The sequence below is a fragment of the Mus musculus genome, chromosome 11 (genome assembly GCF_000001635.26).
Source record: "Mus musculus strain C57BL/6J chromosome 11, GRCm38.p6 C57BL/6J".
NCBI lineage: Eukaryota > Metazoa > Chordata > Mammalia > Rodentia > Muridae > Mus > Mus musculus.
In genome coordinates, this window is record NC_000077.6 from 99,811,453 (window position 1) to 99,829,112 (window position 17,660).

The window sequence follows — 17,660 nt, forward strand, 5'->3', positions numbered from 1 at the left end:
TGTTGCTTGGTTGTTGTTGGTTACAGAGTGTTAAGTAGTCACGTGCAAAATAGAATCAGCAAGAAGAAGAAATTAGATATCCCAAGGTGAAGATCAAACTTGTCCCAAGGAACCTGATACCCTTAATCAGCAGGAAGTAACAACTGGAACATCACCCCCTTTCCCCTCTATCCATTTTTCTCCCTATCTAGTGTTAGGGTGTTGAAAGGATGGAAGAGAGGGGTTGGAGAAGGGTGGAGGAAAAAAGAACCTACAAAGTAGCAAAATTCTGTCAACAGGATCTATCCACCCAAAGCCCAGTGGAGAGTCTTTGCTTCCTCAAGTGGGATTCCTACATGTCTTTGTTGGCTACATTTCCCTTCCTCCTTTCTTCCCTTTCTCCCTCCTTCCCTCCCTTCCTCTTTCTATCCCTCTACCACAGTCACTGTCCCAATTTTTGAAGTAGTCTTTTTTTAATTTCTTATATTCAAAATTCAATCACCTAAGCATGTATTTTTAAACAATAAAGTCCAGCTTTACTGTTTTTAATGCTCTACAACAGAATGTCACTCTGTGTGTTTTGAAGTATTACACTCAGTGTTCGATACTGTCTTACTTAGACAGACAACCTCCAAGTTAGCCTCAGTTATGGTTGCTGTGCTTTGACCATGCAGACTATCCACCAAATGATATGTGTGACAGTCTGGGTGTTGTAACATAGAGGGCCAATATTAGGTGGTTGTGAACCTGAAAGAGGGGGAATCACAGGAAAGGTTCATAGCTCGTTGAGGCACACCTTCCATTGGGATTTGTTTAGTTAACATGTTTGCTGTTGTGATAAACACCATAACCAAGAGCAATTTGGGAAGGAAAGTGTTACTGAAAGACGTCAGGGCAGGAGCTCAAGCAGTTCAGAAACCTGGAGGCAGGAGCTGATGCAGAAAACTGTAGGAAAGTGCTGTTTTCCTGACTTGTTCCTTATGACTGGCTCAGCCTGTTTTCTTATAGAACCCAGGACCACAAGCCCAGGAGTGGTACCAAGTGAGCTGGGTGTGCCATAATCATGTGACAAAAACCTTCATGCAATACCCACAAAGGTGCTGAGGCCCTCATCCCAATGGTTTCCAGGAAGAAGGCATTCTCAGCTATCATAGACCTGAGCTTAAATTTGAACTCTTTCAGACTGACTCTATAGAGAAGACTTCGATGCCAATCAACATCTTTCTGGAGCTTATGAAGTACTAGGAAACCAGCAATGCATCAATGCTGTTTTTGTTCCTGACCCATGGACACTGTGAGTTAATAGTGTGCAGTGCTTATGCTGCTAAGTTTTGAAGTCAGAGAATGACCAGTAACTAGTACAAAGAGCACCGAGTAAAAGATGCGACCAAAGATTGTCGAGAAGTAGGTATGCAAGAATATACTTATGCTTGAGGGCCATAAACACAACAAACTCATTTTGCTTCTGTCTGGCCCAAGAGACTCTCTGTTTATTAAGTGATTAGGATGGAGCAATTAAGGGGTCACCAGCATTGTGGAGAAATTCAGAGTAGGGACAATTCACTAACATCCTTGTTTTTACAGGAAGTATTGCTACAGGATAGATATAGCTCTATAGGAGTAATGGGAATGATAAGACCACTAAAGAATCCAGGTAGAACCATTTAGCTGTGAGAATTAATATGAGTATAATTATGGGATGAGTAACCAGTTAGGAATGGTAACTGGAACAGGAATGGAGTTTAACTCCCAGCAATCTGTGGATTTTGAAGGAGAACCCAGTGCTCCTAATTATAAGACAAAGGCACCCAATTTTGGAATATCTGCTACTGTAGGCTTTAGAGATATATGCATATTAGTATATATGCATATGTATGCATCTATGCTTTATTAGCATGTTGTGATCATTTCTATATGCTCGGCCCAGGGAGTGGCACTATTAGAAGATGTGGCCCTGTTGGGGTAGGTGTGGCCTTGTTGAAGTAGGTGTGTCACTGTGGGCATGGGCTTACGATCCTCACCCTAGCTGCCTGGAAGTCAATATTCTGCTAGCAGCCTTCAGATAAAGATGTAGAACTTTCAGGAGCCTGCACTATACCTGCCTAGATGCTGCCAATGCCTCCTGCCTTGATGATCATGAACTGAACCTCTGAACCTGTAAGCCAGCCCCAATTAAATGTGGTCATTTGTAAGACTTGCCTTGGCCATGGTATAAATGTTCATAGCAGTAAAATCCTAACAAGGACACAGAGCTTCTGAATGCCTGATGCTCACTCACAGAGACGGACTGCACTGCCATAGTGAAGTAGGGACGCTGATCAACAGAAGAGAGGAACGTATCTTAGCAGTGATGACTTCCCCAAGGAGCAGTGCTGGCAATTTTAGTTGGAGTGCTAAGTGTGAATGACCAAGAATAACATCTAGAGTTAAATACAAATCTAGTCACCACTGGCTCAGAACTCTCAGGACATGACCTGAGTGGCTCTTCAAAGCAGGCAACTGATTCACCTACCACACCTTTCTCTTTGATTCTGACTAATGGGTTGGGGTAACTAGAAGACAGGGGTGTATGGGTGGGTATAGGATGTTCTACTCAGGTACCCTGTATCTTAATGGTCCTCATCCTTAAACAAGTGTGAGCACATAATGCAGGTGGCTCACACTGCTCATTTCTTCCTCTCCTCTTATGCCAAGTGGCCACAGATGGTGATGACTGAGTAACTGTGCAAAGAAAGGGACTTTGCCTCTAAGAAAGGAAGGGCTGTAGTCCTGCTTGCATTCCAGAACCTTCCTGCCACACGATGTCAGACGGGATGGCATTTATGGAAGGCACCCTGTATTTCTACTACTGTAATCAATTTCCTGGAAATTTCTCCCAGGTTCCTTTGCGGAGCCTTTTCTTGTTAATATTACCTCCAAAATTTCCCATTTAAGGTTCTGCTTTTACTAAGCACAGCAAAGCACACACCTTTTAGTGTGGCAGCTCCTTCAGTACAGCTGGCTTCTGCACGTTGCCCACTGATATTCCCTTAAGTACATGCTGGGGCACAGATGTTGGAGCTCTGCTGCCTAAAGCCTGGTCTTTGTAAGAGACTGTCTGCAGGAGGCATCCAGGTACTGGATCTAAGCATCCATATTTATGCTTTCAAATGGAGATTTCTACAGATGAGGAGCTGGTATGCATGCCACTGCTTCCTGTGGACTTGTTTTTAGAGATGGCCTACAGAAAAGCTGGCATGTGACAACAGAAAGGGGGGAAAAAAGACCAAATGCCTTTATATTTCTATGGCTGCAAGCCAACATTTATTTCAGTTGTAGGAATAACACCATTTTAGGAAATATTGCAGATAACAAGCATTTCCATGGGAGTCACATAATAGTTTTAAGGAATCTAAAGAAAATTGAAAGTTGCATTCATATAGGAAAGAGAAAGCATGAGTGAAAGATAGGGTATATTTGCAGGCAAAAACAGCATATTCGTCAACTGGAAGTAAGGGTTTACGTCTGGTGCCTCAGGACTCAGCTCACAAGTGCTCTATATATGGAATGTTGCTTGGGAGAGCTCTCAGCAACAAGAACAACTAGAGCAAGTTGGGCGACAGCAGGTGCTCTGGCAGCAGGTGGGCCTGCAGCAGCTGGACACACAACAGGAGGGGCGGCAACAGCTAGAAATGCAGCAGCTGGGCCTGCAGCAGCTAGACCCACAACAGCTGGAACCACCAGAACAGATGGGCCTGCAGCAGCTGGACACACAGCAGCTAGGACGGCAACAACTAGAGATACAGCAGCTGGGACGACAGCAGGTAGGTTGGCAGCACACAGACTGGCAGCAGCTGGGCCTGCAGCAGCTGGACACACAGCAGCTGGGCTTGCAGCAGCTGGACACGCAGCAGCTGGGCTGGCAGCAGGAAGGCCTACAGCAGCTGGGCCTGCAGCAACTGGGTCTACAGCAGCTGGGGCGACAACAGCTGGAGATGCAGCAGCTGGGGCGACAGCAAGTGGGCTGGCAGCACACAGACTGGCAGCACTGGGGTCTGCAGCAGCTGGACACACAGCAGCTGGGGCGGCAGCAGGTGGTCCTACAGCAGGTGGTCTGGCAGCAGCTGGGCTGGCAGCAGCCTTGGCCACAGCCCTCCTCAGAGCAGACAGAGCCACAACAGGAGCTGACCATGGTGTTAGAGGTGGAGGTTCTTGGTAGGTTTACAAGAAGGTGGGTTGGAAGGTTTGGAAGTGAGAGTCTCCCTGCCCATGTCCCCTTTTATACCCTGCTGAGGGGCTGCTGTCCTCACATGCAGCATTCTTTTCTTGTTATTGTTTGTGTTGATAAATAATATGTGATTATAAAATTAAACAAGATTGCTCTCCTGGTTACATTTTCAGATTGGGTAGGAAACATGATGTCTCTTCCTGATGTGTAAGAATTACTCTGTCAGCACTTCCGAATTACCTTTCTGACTTGACATCATCAAAGGGCACTGCCACAGGACATTTTACCTCTTGATATTATACATTTCGGTCTCTATTCATGTGGCATGGCCTGTCTATCCTGGTGTGACAATGATTCTTCTTGCATTTAATTGTTTCTGATTACTCAGGGGAGTAAATTCATGGTACAGTCTTGATTGCTCATTTGTTACTGGTAAGATTGTCCAAAAACAACAACAACAACAACAAACAGTTGGAACATGAGAAGCTGAACATGAGAACACTGAAGTATCCCCTGCCAGCTGTGATTCGGTGTTTAGGCTTTCTCAAGGGAAATACAACACTGTTTTCAAGTACAATAGTGACACCTGACATTTTGATATTACCTTTTTTGCCAAACAAAACACCCTAAATGTATTCTTAGGGAAATTTGGCTGCCAAGTCTCGCTACAGCATGGGATCCAGTCCCTTGCTGTGGGTGGAGCTGATTTTCATCATTGAATATTGTCTTTCTGGCTTTGCTGGCCACACTGACCCACTTCCCATTTCTTTTTAGGAGACACTTGCCTACCCAGCCACTCTAGTTCACTGTGTTTCTCTAACCTGTTGCTCTAACTTGGATCCTGTCACAGTGGCTTGGGCCCATAAAGCCTAGATGCTTTTCTGCCTTTTGTCTGAGTTGTCATTCAGTGTTTACTCTCCAGTTTTAGTTTTCATGAACAGGAGGTGAAAAGGTGCAGATTTTCAGCTCAGAAGACATCTGCCTGTGTGTTTTCACTATAAAAACATAGTACATGCTTAAATGCTGGAAAAATATGCCTAACTCAACTTCTAGCTGCTTCCTCTTTGGAAAACAAGGACTCCTGACAGTCTCTAATGCTCCCCTGTATCTGGAGTCAAAAGGACCTGAGGAAGATCCTGACTTTATGTCATGATGTCCCAGGTTCATGCCACCTTTCACTTTAGGGCACTCTGGATGACAATGGCCTTATTAAGTCAGGCTCTTTGAGAACCCCCACATGCAACTCCAGTCTGGTGTCAGTCTCTCCATAAACTCTACTCTTCTGAATGTCTGCAGATTGTGAATTTAGGAAAGAGAAGCTGTGCTGAGTGGAGAGTCATGCCTCCAAATGCTTTACTCCTGCTCGCATGAGAGAAAACACTAACAGAGATTAAGATTATTTCAGAGGCAATGTCAAATCCAAAACTAACTAACTAACTAACTTACTAGCTAACTAGGTCACTACCATCAAGGTGAGCAATATTGGGAAGAGTGAATCATTTAAATTTCTTGGAAGGAATTTTTAAATGTAACCTATAATCTCTGACATTGTGCCTAACCTCATCAACCTTTATCCAGGCCTAATATGTAGATCAAACTAGCATGTTACTCTTGGACTTAAGAGAAGAAATGGGTTCACAGTGAGCATCGGAGCACATGCCTGCGCTCTCAGCACTTAGGAGGCTGAAAGAGATCCATGAGTATGAGGGCAACCTAGGCTACATTGTCAATGTGTGGCTACCTGAAACTACATAGAAAGAACCCTACCTCAGAATAGAAGAAAAGAAGAGGGGCTGAGACCAATTGGTGTAGAAGTAACCACTGTACCTTTCTAAGACATTGGTGTGGCTTAGAGAAACGAATTCTTGGTATTTCACACTACAGTAATTTCGGGGTTGGTTCACACTGCCAACCATCTGCAGACATTAAACCCTGGAACGTTAAAGTTCCTGTGCACAAACACTCTTGCACTCACGGAAGTGTGGTATTTTTCTATGCAGAAGACATAATTCTCTTCTCTGAGCAGCCCAAACCTACCTGCAAAATGTGCTTAATTCTACAAACCAGAAGAATGGAAATGAATGTTGCGTATGGGGAGATTAAAGCAAATGTGATAATAACAACATGACTAATGCGCAACAAATGGAAAGACTCAGGAAACTGGGCCCAATGAAGAGATACTAGAGTCAAGCAGTAGCATGAAGCATGAAATGCTGTATGAGGAACTTGCCCCAAAGGACAGTGGGGTGTTGAGAGAGGGTAAGTGGGCATCTCAGAGAGCAACATGTGACTCACCCTAAGAGGTTGGCGTGTGGAATGGGTTTCTCTGTGGTCGTCAGTGGAGGGACTTAAGGATAAAGTAGTGTTGCTGGGGAAGATTCAAGAGCCAGTTGGAGATGCAATGACTTTGAGATTCTCTTCTCCTCTGGCTCTTAACAAGCCTAATTGAATCATAATGCTCCTACAAGGCTCTTTGGTGCTTGCTCTATTTCTGTTCCAATCATGGTCCTTATTGCTAGATTTATATAGCCAGGGAAATAACCTGGGTTGCCGACTGTACCTCTTTAGGAGACATGTCTGGTGTCCTGAGCCTGCATCGTGTACTGGCTCTAAGTAATGTAGCTCTCCTGACACTATTCTGAAGAAAGATGTGTACTTTTTATTTTGTTGTAGGAGGGAGGAAAAGAACTCTCCAGTTGTTGTGGGGCAAAGACCCTGATGACCACATTATAATACCCAGTCTAATATCCACAAGAAACTCTTGGGTTTTAGAGAAAGAATGGCCCTCAAGTAACCCTGATAAGTCCAGAACTATTTCCAACATTTCTGTTTGTTTTCCCCTACCCTAATCTCAGTTTCCTGCTTGAATTATTCATCCATGTCACCAAACACCAACTCCTTGGCTGCCTAAACTTTTCATCATGTCCACATCTGACCTTGCCTCTCTACATGGCTATGTCTTGTGTCCACTTCCTTCCTAGACACAAGAGCAGAGCATCTCCAGGCTCTCTGGCTTATGACTGTTCCTTCTCTATAGGTTCCCAGAGTAACTTAATCTCTAATTGTAGTCCCTGCCCAGGACTGTGGCTGATGACACTCTGAGGTATGGTAGTGACAAAATAGATTCTCTCTGTAGTACTGGCCTGACATACAGTAGGAGTCACTGTCACACCTAATCCCCACATTTGGATTTAAGATTGTGAGAACCATGGGCTTATCCTAGGATTAGGACAGACAGGCAGTCTCCCCCAGAGATGAGTGGCTGGTCTAGTTTGCTTTCTGTGGCTATGATAAACTCCACAACCAAAAGCAACATTGGGAGGCAAAAGTTTGTTTTAGCTTACAGAGTACAATCCATCATCAAAAGCAGGATCTCAAAGCAAAACCTCAAGAAGAAACCACAGAGGAAGGCTGCTCACAGGCTTGCTTCTGGGCTCACATTCAACTACCTTTCTTATATCTCCTAAGACCAACTACCATGGGGTGGCCCAGCCCACAGTAGCTTCTCACATTAATCAACAATTAAGAACATACCACACAGACATAAACACAGCCCAATCCACAGGAGGCAGTTCATCAGCTGAGCTTCTCCCTCTCAAGGTGCATCACGTTGACAACCAAGGCTAACCATCACACTAGCTTAGCATGTGGTTGGGGCTTTCATTCTCTTCCTTCCAGGAGCCGAGCACAGTTTCAACACTTTCCTCTGAGTAGCATTTCTATTTCTCCAGCCAAATGCCAGACTCAGGAAGATAGATATGTGTTTCTATATCATACAGAGTCTAGCATTTGGGCTGTATGTAGCTTGGTAGTAAAAGCTTGCTTGGAATTTGCCGAGTTTAGAGTATAGGTCTATGTATATTATATTTACACACAAGGCTCTCTCACACACATGCACACATGCATAAGTACATGAGCATACACACATGCACGCATTAGCACATGCAGGCACATGCATACACACATATGCACGTATGCATCAATGCACACACACACCATGTATGTAGAAGGAGGATTATTTGAAGAGAGAAAAGTAACCACTCCAGGGATGAGTGGGATAGAAAACAGTAATGCAGGGTTAATGTGGTTGGAGTATAAGTAGACACCAATAACATTTTTAAAAGAAAGAATGAACCCCCACAGTGTGTGTATATATATATAATATATATTTATATATGTTATAATAATGCAAATATATGTGTATATTTTAGTTGAACACATGACTTTTTGATTAAATAATATCAACTGTATATATACCATAATTTCCTTATTCATTTATCTGTTGATAGGTATCTAGGTTGGTATCATTGTATTGGCCAATAAGAATAGCTTCACAATAATTATGCATATGCAGATATCTCTTTTGCATTCTGATTTAGTTTCCTTCAGATAAGTTCTGGAGTAATATAACAGAATTGAATGGTTTCTATTTTTGCTTCTTGGTAAATCCTATATACTGATTTCTATAATGGTCTCACTCATTTACCATCTCAGCTATAGTAACGGGCCTCTCCTCCCCATATCTTCACCAGCATCTGTTGCTTGTTTTCTTCTTGGCAGCCATTCTGACTGGGGTATGGAAACTCAGCATAGTTTTTATTTGCATTTCCCTGGTGAATAGAGATGTTGTGTATTTTAAATCCATATTTAGTCAGGCATTTGTACTTCTTTTAAAATGTGTCTATTTGGTCCATTTGTCCATTTCTGATTGGATCATTTATTTTTTCAATGGTGTACCTTTTTAGTTCATTACATAATCAGGATATCAATTCTTTGGGGATATCAGTCCTTTCTCAGATGAAAGAGTCTCTTTTCTGTGAGAATAAACTCCAGTTTTTATTTACAAAAGCCAATTTAATTTTTCAGGTCTAAGACTCACTCTGATGACATAGTCCTCTGTGTCATGGGGGCAGGGAGAGACAGAAATATGGACAGACTAAAAGTTTAAGTACAAATAATCAATAAACATGTGAAAAAAGTGTTACACAAAAATTTCACACTCCAGCCAGAATGATTGCAATAAAGAAAACACAATAGGGTTGAAGGAAGGTACAGCTCAGTGGTAGAATGTCAGCCTAGTGTACACAAGGTTTGGGATTATCTCTCTGCACAAAAGAAAGGAGGAGAAGAAAGGAAGGAAGGGGAGAAAGAAGGAATGGGTGGTCAGTAGGTGAGGAGAGAGAAGAAGAGAAGGAGGGTGAGAAGCGGGAGGAAGGAAAAGAAGAAGGAAGAAAGATTGGCAGACAGGCAAAAGGAACAGAAAGTACACAAACAATAAGTGCTGGTAAAAACATGGGGAAAGACAAGCCTTAGACATTGCCAGTGAGGACCGTAGATTGGTTCAGTCCCTATGGAAATCAGTATGGAGCTATGTTGTGGCAGTTAGTTAACAGCTTTGGCTCCCTTGACTAGCTCAAAGGTTGGGCAGTTCTAATCCTCCCCGTGGCTAGCACACTTTTCCTCTGGTACTCCTGGCTTAACACCCTCTAATTCTATATTTTATCTTTGCTGACCTGGCTCCTTCTGGGTGGATCCTTAGTCTTTGCTGCCCAAGACACTTCTGGGCAGCCCTTCCAGAGCCACATTCCCTCTCAAGTACATTTTGGGTAATTTTCCTTCTGCAGCTCTAAATCTGATCTGTTTCCCTCCAAATCATGGCAATTCTCCCTTCCCTCTCTCCCATTTTCTAGCCCACACAAATCTAAAGGTCCTGCCTCAGTCTATCTGTCCAGCCATTGACCTTTGTCTCAATATTGATCAATCAAAAACCAATCAGGGATAAGGACCTTCAGCATTTGGATGTGCAGATTCCCGATTTTGGGGGACAGAATTAATTCAAAGCATTATAACCAATCTCCAACAGAGGTACCTCAATAACTAAAAACAGACCCACCATGTGACTCAACTATCCAGTCCTAGTGTGTACACAGATGGAGATGCATAAACCTATACATATTTCAGTGCTATTCAGAATAACCAACTTGTTCATTGCATCAGGCATCCATGTTCAATGGACCAGGCACCATTCACCAGGTGCAGGTATAATGAAAATGTCAGATATGAACACAACAGTGTTTATATACCTAGTAAAAGAATGAAATTATGTCATTGGCTGGGAAATAGCCACATTAAATCAAATATATCTAGATCAGAAAGAAAAAATTGCATATTTTCTTTTATCTGTGGTCCTAGATTATATATAGATAAATATGCACATTGTGTATATCATCAAAGTGGATGATGAGAGCCAAGGGGAAGGAGGTGGGGAGAAAACAGGGGAATGAGGGCAAATAGGCTAAAAATACATGATATACTTGTATTAGTCAGGGTTCTCTAGAGTCACAGAACTTATGGATAATTTCTAAATAGTAAAGGAATTTATTGATGACTTACAGTCGGCAGCCCAATTCCCAACAATGGTTCAGTCGCAGCTGTGAATGGAAGTCCAAGGATCTAGCAGTTACTCAGTCTCACGCAGCAAGCAGGCGAAGGAGCAAGAGCAAGAGCTAGACTCCCTTCTTCCAATGTCCTTATATTGTCTCCAGCAAAAGGTGTAGCCCAGATTAAAGGTGTGTTCCACCACACCTTTAATCCCAGATGAAAGGCATAGCCCAGATTAAAGGTGTGTTCCTTAACTCGGAGATTCAATCTTCTGGAATCCATAGCCACTATGGCTCAAGATCTTCAAACCAAGATCCAGATAAGGATCTCCAAGCCTCCAGATAAGGGTCACTGGTGAGCCTTCCAATTCCGGATTGTAGTTCATTCCAAATATTGTCAAGTTGACAACCAGGAATAGCCACTACAATCCACCCCTTGTCAACTTGACACAAATAATATCTCATGTTCACATGAAACAATAACAAGGTTGTAAATACGCCTAACATGATATAACTATCCCTCGTACAATCGCAAACGCATTAGTAAATTTACAATGGGCATTCATATTACTTTATAATCCTCGTTTCTGCAACTGGTTACGTGGCCTTAATTGGTATTTATAACTACCTTCCTCTACTACCCATTCTGTATTTCCTTCACCTTCAGCCAGCACCTCAGCAGGTCTTGGCTCTTTTCCTGGAGGATTGACCCATACCTTCATTCCTGATGGGTCTGCGTCCTTTGTCATCCTGCTTGGATTAGGCTGTTGTAGTTTCCCATTGACTTTAATCACAGGACATGGTAGTACTAAGAGACGCCCTAAGGGATCTCCTGCACTCCAGACATAATCTTGCTTACCACCATTGTGAAGAGGTAATCCAATTTCCCCATGGTAATCTGGATCTATCACCCCTCCTAACACTGTTATTCCTTTTTTAGCCTGTTGGTTTAAGGGCATTAGAAGCCCAAAATGACCAGGGGGAAGTCTGAGCTTCCAGTTCAATGAAATGTTTGTTGTAGCTCCTGGTAGGAGCACTCCCCTCTCTGGAGCCAAAACTTCTAAGCCAGCAGAACCTAGAGTTATGGGGACAGGAAGCAAAAATTTTCCTAGAGGGTCACTAGGAGTGATAGTAAGTGGAACTATTCCGTTTTCCACCCCTTGATTCCTGGACCCATGAATCCTGGCTATGGGTGAAACTGTACCATATATCGAGCGCTGATTCAAAGCATATACTGCCTTCTGAAGAACTCTGCCCCAGCCTTCCAAGCTGTTACCACCTAATTGGCGCTGTAACTGCGTCTTCAAAAGGCCATTCCATCTTTCTATCAGCCCAGCTGCTTCAGGATGATGGGGAATGTGGTAAGACCAGTGAATTCCATGATCGTGAGCCCACTGTCGTACTTCTCTGGCTGTGAAATGAGTTCCTTGGTCAGAAGCAATACTGTGTGGAATACCATGACGATAGATGAGGCATTCTGTCAGTCCGTGAATGGTGGTTTTAGCAGAGGCATTACGTGCAGGAAAGGCAAATCCATAACCAGAATAAGTATCTACTCCAGTAAGAACAAAACGCTGTCCTTTCCACGAAGGAAGTGGTCCAATGTAGTCAACCTGCCACCAGGTTGCTGGCTGGTCACCTCGAGGAATGGTGCCATATCTGGGGCTCAGTGTTGGTTTCTGCTGTTGGCAGATCTGGCAATCAGCAGCAGCTGTAGCCAGGTCAGCCTTGGTGAGTGGAAGCCCATGTTGCTGAGCCCAAGCATAACCTCCATCTCGACCACCATGGCCACTTTGTTCATGTGCCCATTGAGCAATGACAGGGATGGCTGGGGAGAGAGGCTGATTGTCCACAGAACGGGTCATCTTATCCACTTGATTATTGAACTCCTCCTCAGCTGAAGTCACCTTTTGGTGAGCATTTACATGGGACACAAATATCTTCACATCCTTTGCCCATTTGGAGAGATCTATCCACATACTTCTTCCCCAGATGTCTTTCTCACCAATTTTCCAATTGTGATCTTTCCAAGTCCCTGACCATCCAGCCAATCCATTGGCTACAGCCCATGAGTCAGTGTATAATCGTACATCTGGCCATTTCTTCTTGCAAACAAACTGTAATACCATGTGTACTGCCCGAAGTTCTGCCCACTGTGAAGATTTCCCTTCACCTGTGTCTTTCAAGGTTGTCCCAGAAAGGGGTTGTAATGCTGCAGCTGTCCACTTCTGGGTGGTGCCTGCATAACGTGCAGAGCCATCAGTAAACCAGGCTCTAGTCTTCTCCTCTTCGGTCAGTTGATCATAGGGAACACCCCATGAGGCTATAGGTGCATGCTTGGCAGCAGATGGCATTGTAACAGGAGTAGAAACCATAGGCATTTGAGCAACTTCTTCATGTAACTTGCTTGTGCCTTCAGGACCTGCTCTGGCCCGATCACGTATATACCACTTCCATTTGATAATAGACTGCTGCTGTGCACGTCCCACTTTATGACTTGCAGGGTCTGATAGTACCCAGCTCATGATGGGTAGTTCAGGTCGCATAGTGACTTGGTGTCCTATTGTCAGACGTTCAGTTTCCACTAAGGCCCAATAGCAGGCCAAGAGCTGTTTTTCAAAGGGAGAATAGTTGTCTGCAGATGATGGTAGAGCTTTGCTCCAAAATCCCAAAGGCCTTTTCTGTGATTCACCTACAGGGGCCTGCCAGAGGCTCCAAACAGCATCTCTATCAGCCACAGACACCTCAAGTACCATCGGATCTGCTGGGTCATATGGTCCAAGTGGAGCAGCGGTCGCCATCTTGGTCCGAGACCCGCCGAACTTAGGAAATTAGTCTGAACAGGTGAGAGGGTGCGCCAGAGAACCTGACAGCTTCTGGAACAGGCAGAAGCACAGAGGCGCTGAGGCAGCACCCTGTGTGGGCCGGGGACAGCCGGCCACCTTCCGGACCGGAGGACAGGTGCCCACCCAGCTGGGGAGGCGGCCTAAGCCACAGCAGCAGCGGTCGCCATCTTGGTCCGGGACCCGCCGAACTTAGGAAATTAGTCTGAACAGGTGAGAGGGTGCGCCAGAGAACCTGACAGCTTCTGGAACAGGCAGAAGCACAGAGGGGCTGAGGCAGCACCCTGTGTGGGCCGGGGACAGCCGGCCACCTTCCGGACCGGAGGACAGGTGCCCGCCCGGCTGGGGAGGCGGCCTAAGCCACAGCAGCAGCGGTCGCCATCTTGGTCCGGGACCCGCCGAACTTAGGAAATTAGTCTGAACAGGTGAGAGGGTGCGCCAGAGAACCTGACAGCCTCTGGAACAGGCAGAAGCACAGAGGGGCTGAGGCAGCACCCTGTGTGGGCCGGGGACAGCCGGCCACCTTCCGGACCGGAGGACAGGTGCCCGCCCGGCTGGGGAGGCGACCTAAGCCACAGCAGCAGCGGTCGCCATCTTGGTCCGGGACCCGCCGAACTTAGGAAATTAGTCTGAACAGGTGAGAGGGTGCGCCAGAGAACCTGACAGCTTCTGGAACAGGCGGAAGCACAGAGGCGCTGAGGCAGCACCCTTTGTGGGCCGGGGACAGCCAGCCACCGTCCGGACCGGAGGACAGGTGCCCGCCCGGCTGGGGAGGCGGCCTAAGCCACAGCAGCAGCGGTCGCCATCTTGGTCCGAGACCCGCCGAACTTAGGAAATTAGTCTGAACAGGTGAGAGGGTGCGCCAGAGAACCTGACAGCTTCTGGAACAGGCAGAAGCACAGAGGCGCTGAGGCAGCACCCTGTGTGGGCCGGGGACAGCCGGCCACCTTCCGGACCGGAGGACAGGTGCCCACCCAGCTGGGGAGGCGGCCTAAGCCACAGCAGCAGCGGTCGCCATCTTGGTCCGGGACCCGCCGAACTTAGGAAATTAGTCTGAACAGGTGAGAGGGTGCGCCAGAGAACCTGACAGCTTCTGGAACAGGCAGAAGCACAGAGGGGCTGAGGCAGCACCCTGTGTGGGCCGGGGACAGCCGGCCACCTTCCGGACCGGAGGACAGGTGCCCGCCCGGCTGGGGAGGCGGCCTAAGCCACAGCAGCAGCGGTCGCCATCTTGGTCCGGGACCCGCCGAACTTAGGAAATTAGTCTGAACAGGTGAGAGGGTGCGCCAGAGAACCTGACAGCCTCTGGAACAGGCAGAAGCACAGAGGGGCTGAGGCAGCACCCTGTGTGGGCCGGGGACAGCCGGCCACCTTCCGGACCGGAGGACAGGTGCCCGCCCGGCTGGGGAGGCGACCTAAGCCACAGCAGCAGCGGTCGCCATCTTGGTCCGGGACCCGCCGAACTTAGGAAATTAGTCTGAACAGGTGAGAGGGTGCGCCAGAGAACCTGACAGCTTCTGGAACAGGCGGAAGCACAGAGGCGCTGAGGCAGCACCCTTTGTGGGCCGGGGACAGCCAGCCACCGTCCGGACCGGAGGACAGGTGCCCGCCCGGCTGGGGAGGCGGCCTAAGCCACAGCAGCAGCGGTCGCCATCTTGGTCCGAGACCCGCCGAACTTAGGAAATTAGTCTGAACAGGTGAGAGGGTGCGCCAGAGAACCTGACAGCTTCTGGAACAGGCAGAAGCACAGAGGCGCTGAGGCAGCACCCTGTGTGGGCCGGGGACAGCCGGCCACCTTCCGGACCGGAGGACAGGTGCCCACCCGGCTGGGGAGGCGGCCTAAGCCACAGCAGCAGCGGTCGCCATCTTGGTCCCGGGACTCCAAGGAACTTAGGAATTTAGTCTGCTTAGGTGAGAGTCTGTACCACCTGGGAACTGCCAAAGCAACACACTGTCTGAGAAAGGTCCTGTTTTGGGCCTTCTTCTTCGGCCAGGAGGAGGTCCAAATACAAGATATCTGCGCACCTTCCCTGTAAGAGAGCTTGCCAGCAGAGAGTGCTCTGAGCACTGAAACTCAGAGGAGAGAATCTGTCTCCCAGGTCTGCTGATAGACGGTAACAGAATCACCAGAAGAACAATCTCTAAACAGAGTCAACTATAACTACTAACTCCAGAGATTACCAGATGGCGAAAGGTAAACGGAGGAATCTTACTAACAGGAACCAAGACCACTCACCATCACCAGAACCCAGCACACCCACTTCGCCCAGTCCAGGGAACCCCAACACACCTGAGAACCTAGACCTAGATTTAAAAGCATATCTCATGATGATGGTAGAGGACATCAAGAAGGACTTTAATAAATCACTTAAAGAAATACAGGAGAACACTGCTAAAGAGTTACAAGTCCTTAAAGAAAAACAGGAAAACACAATCAAACAGGTAGAAGACCTTACAGAAAAAGAGGAAAAAACATACAAACAGGTGATGGAAATGAACAAAACCATACTAGACCTAAAAAGGGAAGTAGACACAATAAAGAAAACTCAAAGCGAGGCAACACTAGAGATAGAAACCCTAGGAAAGAAATCTGGAACCATAGATTTGAGCATCAGCAACAGAATACAAGAGATGGAAGAGAGAATCTCAGGTGCAGAAGATTCCATAGAGAACATCGGCACAACAATCAAAGAAAATGGAAAATGCAAAAAGATCCTAACTCAAAATATCCAGGAAATCCAGGACACAATAAGAAGACCAAACGTACGGATAATAGGAGTGGATGAGAATGAAGATTTTCAACTCAAAGGTCCAGCAAACATCTTCAACAAAATTATTGAAGAAAACTTCCCAAATCTAAAGAATGAGATGCATATGAACATACAAGAAGCCTACAGAACTCCAAATAGACTGGACCAGAAAAGAAATTCCTCCCGACACATAATAATCAGAACATCAAATGCACTAAATAAAGATAGAATACTAAAAGCAGTAAGGGAAAAAGGTCAAGTAACATATAAAGGCAAGCCTATCAGAATTACACCAGATTTTTCACCAGAGACTATGAAAGCCAGAAGAGCCTGGACAGATGTTATACAGACACTAAGAGAACACAAACTGCAGCCCAGGCTACTATACTATACTCTCAATTATCATAGAGGGAGAAACCAAAGTATTCCACGACAAAACCAAATTCACGCATTATCTCTCCACGAATCCAGCCCTTCAAAGGATAATAACAGAAAAAAACCAATACAAGAACGGGAACAACGCCCTAGAAAAAACAAGAAGGTAATCCCTCAACAAACCTAAAAGAAGACAGCCACAAGAACAGAATGCCACCTTTAACAACTAAAATAACAGGAAGCAACAATTACTTTTCCTTAATATCTCTTAACATCAATGGTCTCAACTCGCCAATAAAAAGACATAGACTAACAAACTGGCTACACAAACAAGACCCAACATTTTGCTGCTTACAGGAAACTCATCTCAGAGAAAAAGATAGACACTACCTCAGAATGAAAGGCTGGAAAACAATTTTCCAAGCAAATGGTATGAAGAAACAAGCAGGAGTAGCCATCCTAATATCTGATAAGATTGACTTCCAACCCAAAGTCATCAAAAAAGACAAGGAGGGACACTTCATTCTCATCAAAGGTAAAATCCTCCAAGAGGAACTCTCAATTCTGAATATCTATGCTCCAAATACAAGAGCAGCCACATTCACTAAAGAAACTTTAGTAAAGCTCAAAGCACACATTGCGCCTCACACAATAATAGTGGGAGACTTCAACACACCACTTTCACCAATGGACAGATCATGGAAAAAGAAACTAAACAGGGACACACTGAAACTAACAGAAGTGATGAAACAAATGGATCTGACAGATATCTACAGAACATTTTATCCTAAAACAAAAGGATATACCTTCTTCTCAGCACCTCATGGTACCTTCTCCAAAATTGACCACATAATAGGTCACAAATCAGGCCTCAACAGATTCAAAAATATTGAAATTGTCCCATGTATCCTATCAGATCACCATGCACTAAGGCTGATCTTCAATAACAAAATAAATAACAGAAAGCCAACATTCACATGGAAACTGAACAACACTCTTCTCAATGATACCTTGGTCAAGGAAGGAATAAAGAAAGAAATTAAAGACTTTTTAGAGTTTAATGAAAATGAAGCCACAACGTACCCAAACCTTTGGGACACAATGAAAGCATTTCTAAGAGGGAAAC

The 17,660-nt window shown here is 45.5% G+C and overlaps 1 protein-coding gene across 1 annotated transcript; it reads right to left on the bottom strand.

The window, feature by feature from the left end:
* Positions 1 to 3,523: 3,523 nt before the first annotated feature.
* Positions 3,524 to 4,214, bottom strand: Gm11564 (predicted gene 11564). The gene has a single exon (NM_001100614.1). The coding sequence runs from the start codon at positions 4,148 to 4,150 to the stop codon at positions 3,545 to 3,547; it is 606 nt and encodes a 201-aa protein (NP_001094084.1). The 5' UTR covers positions 4,151 to 4,214; the 3' UTR covers positions 3,524 to 3,544.
* Between the last annotated feature and the right edge of the window lie 13,446 nt (positions 4,215 to 17,660).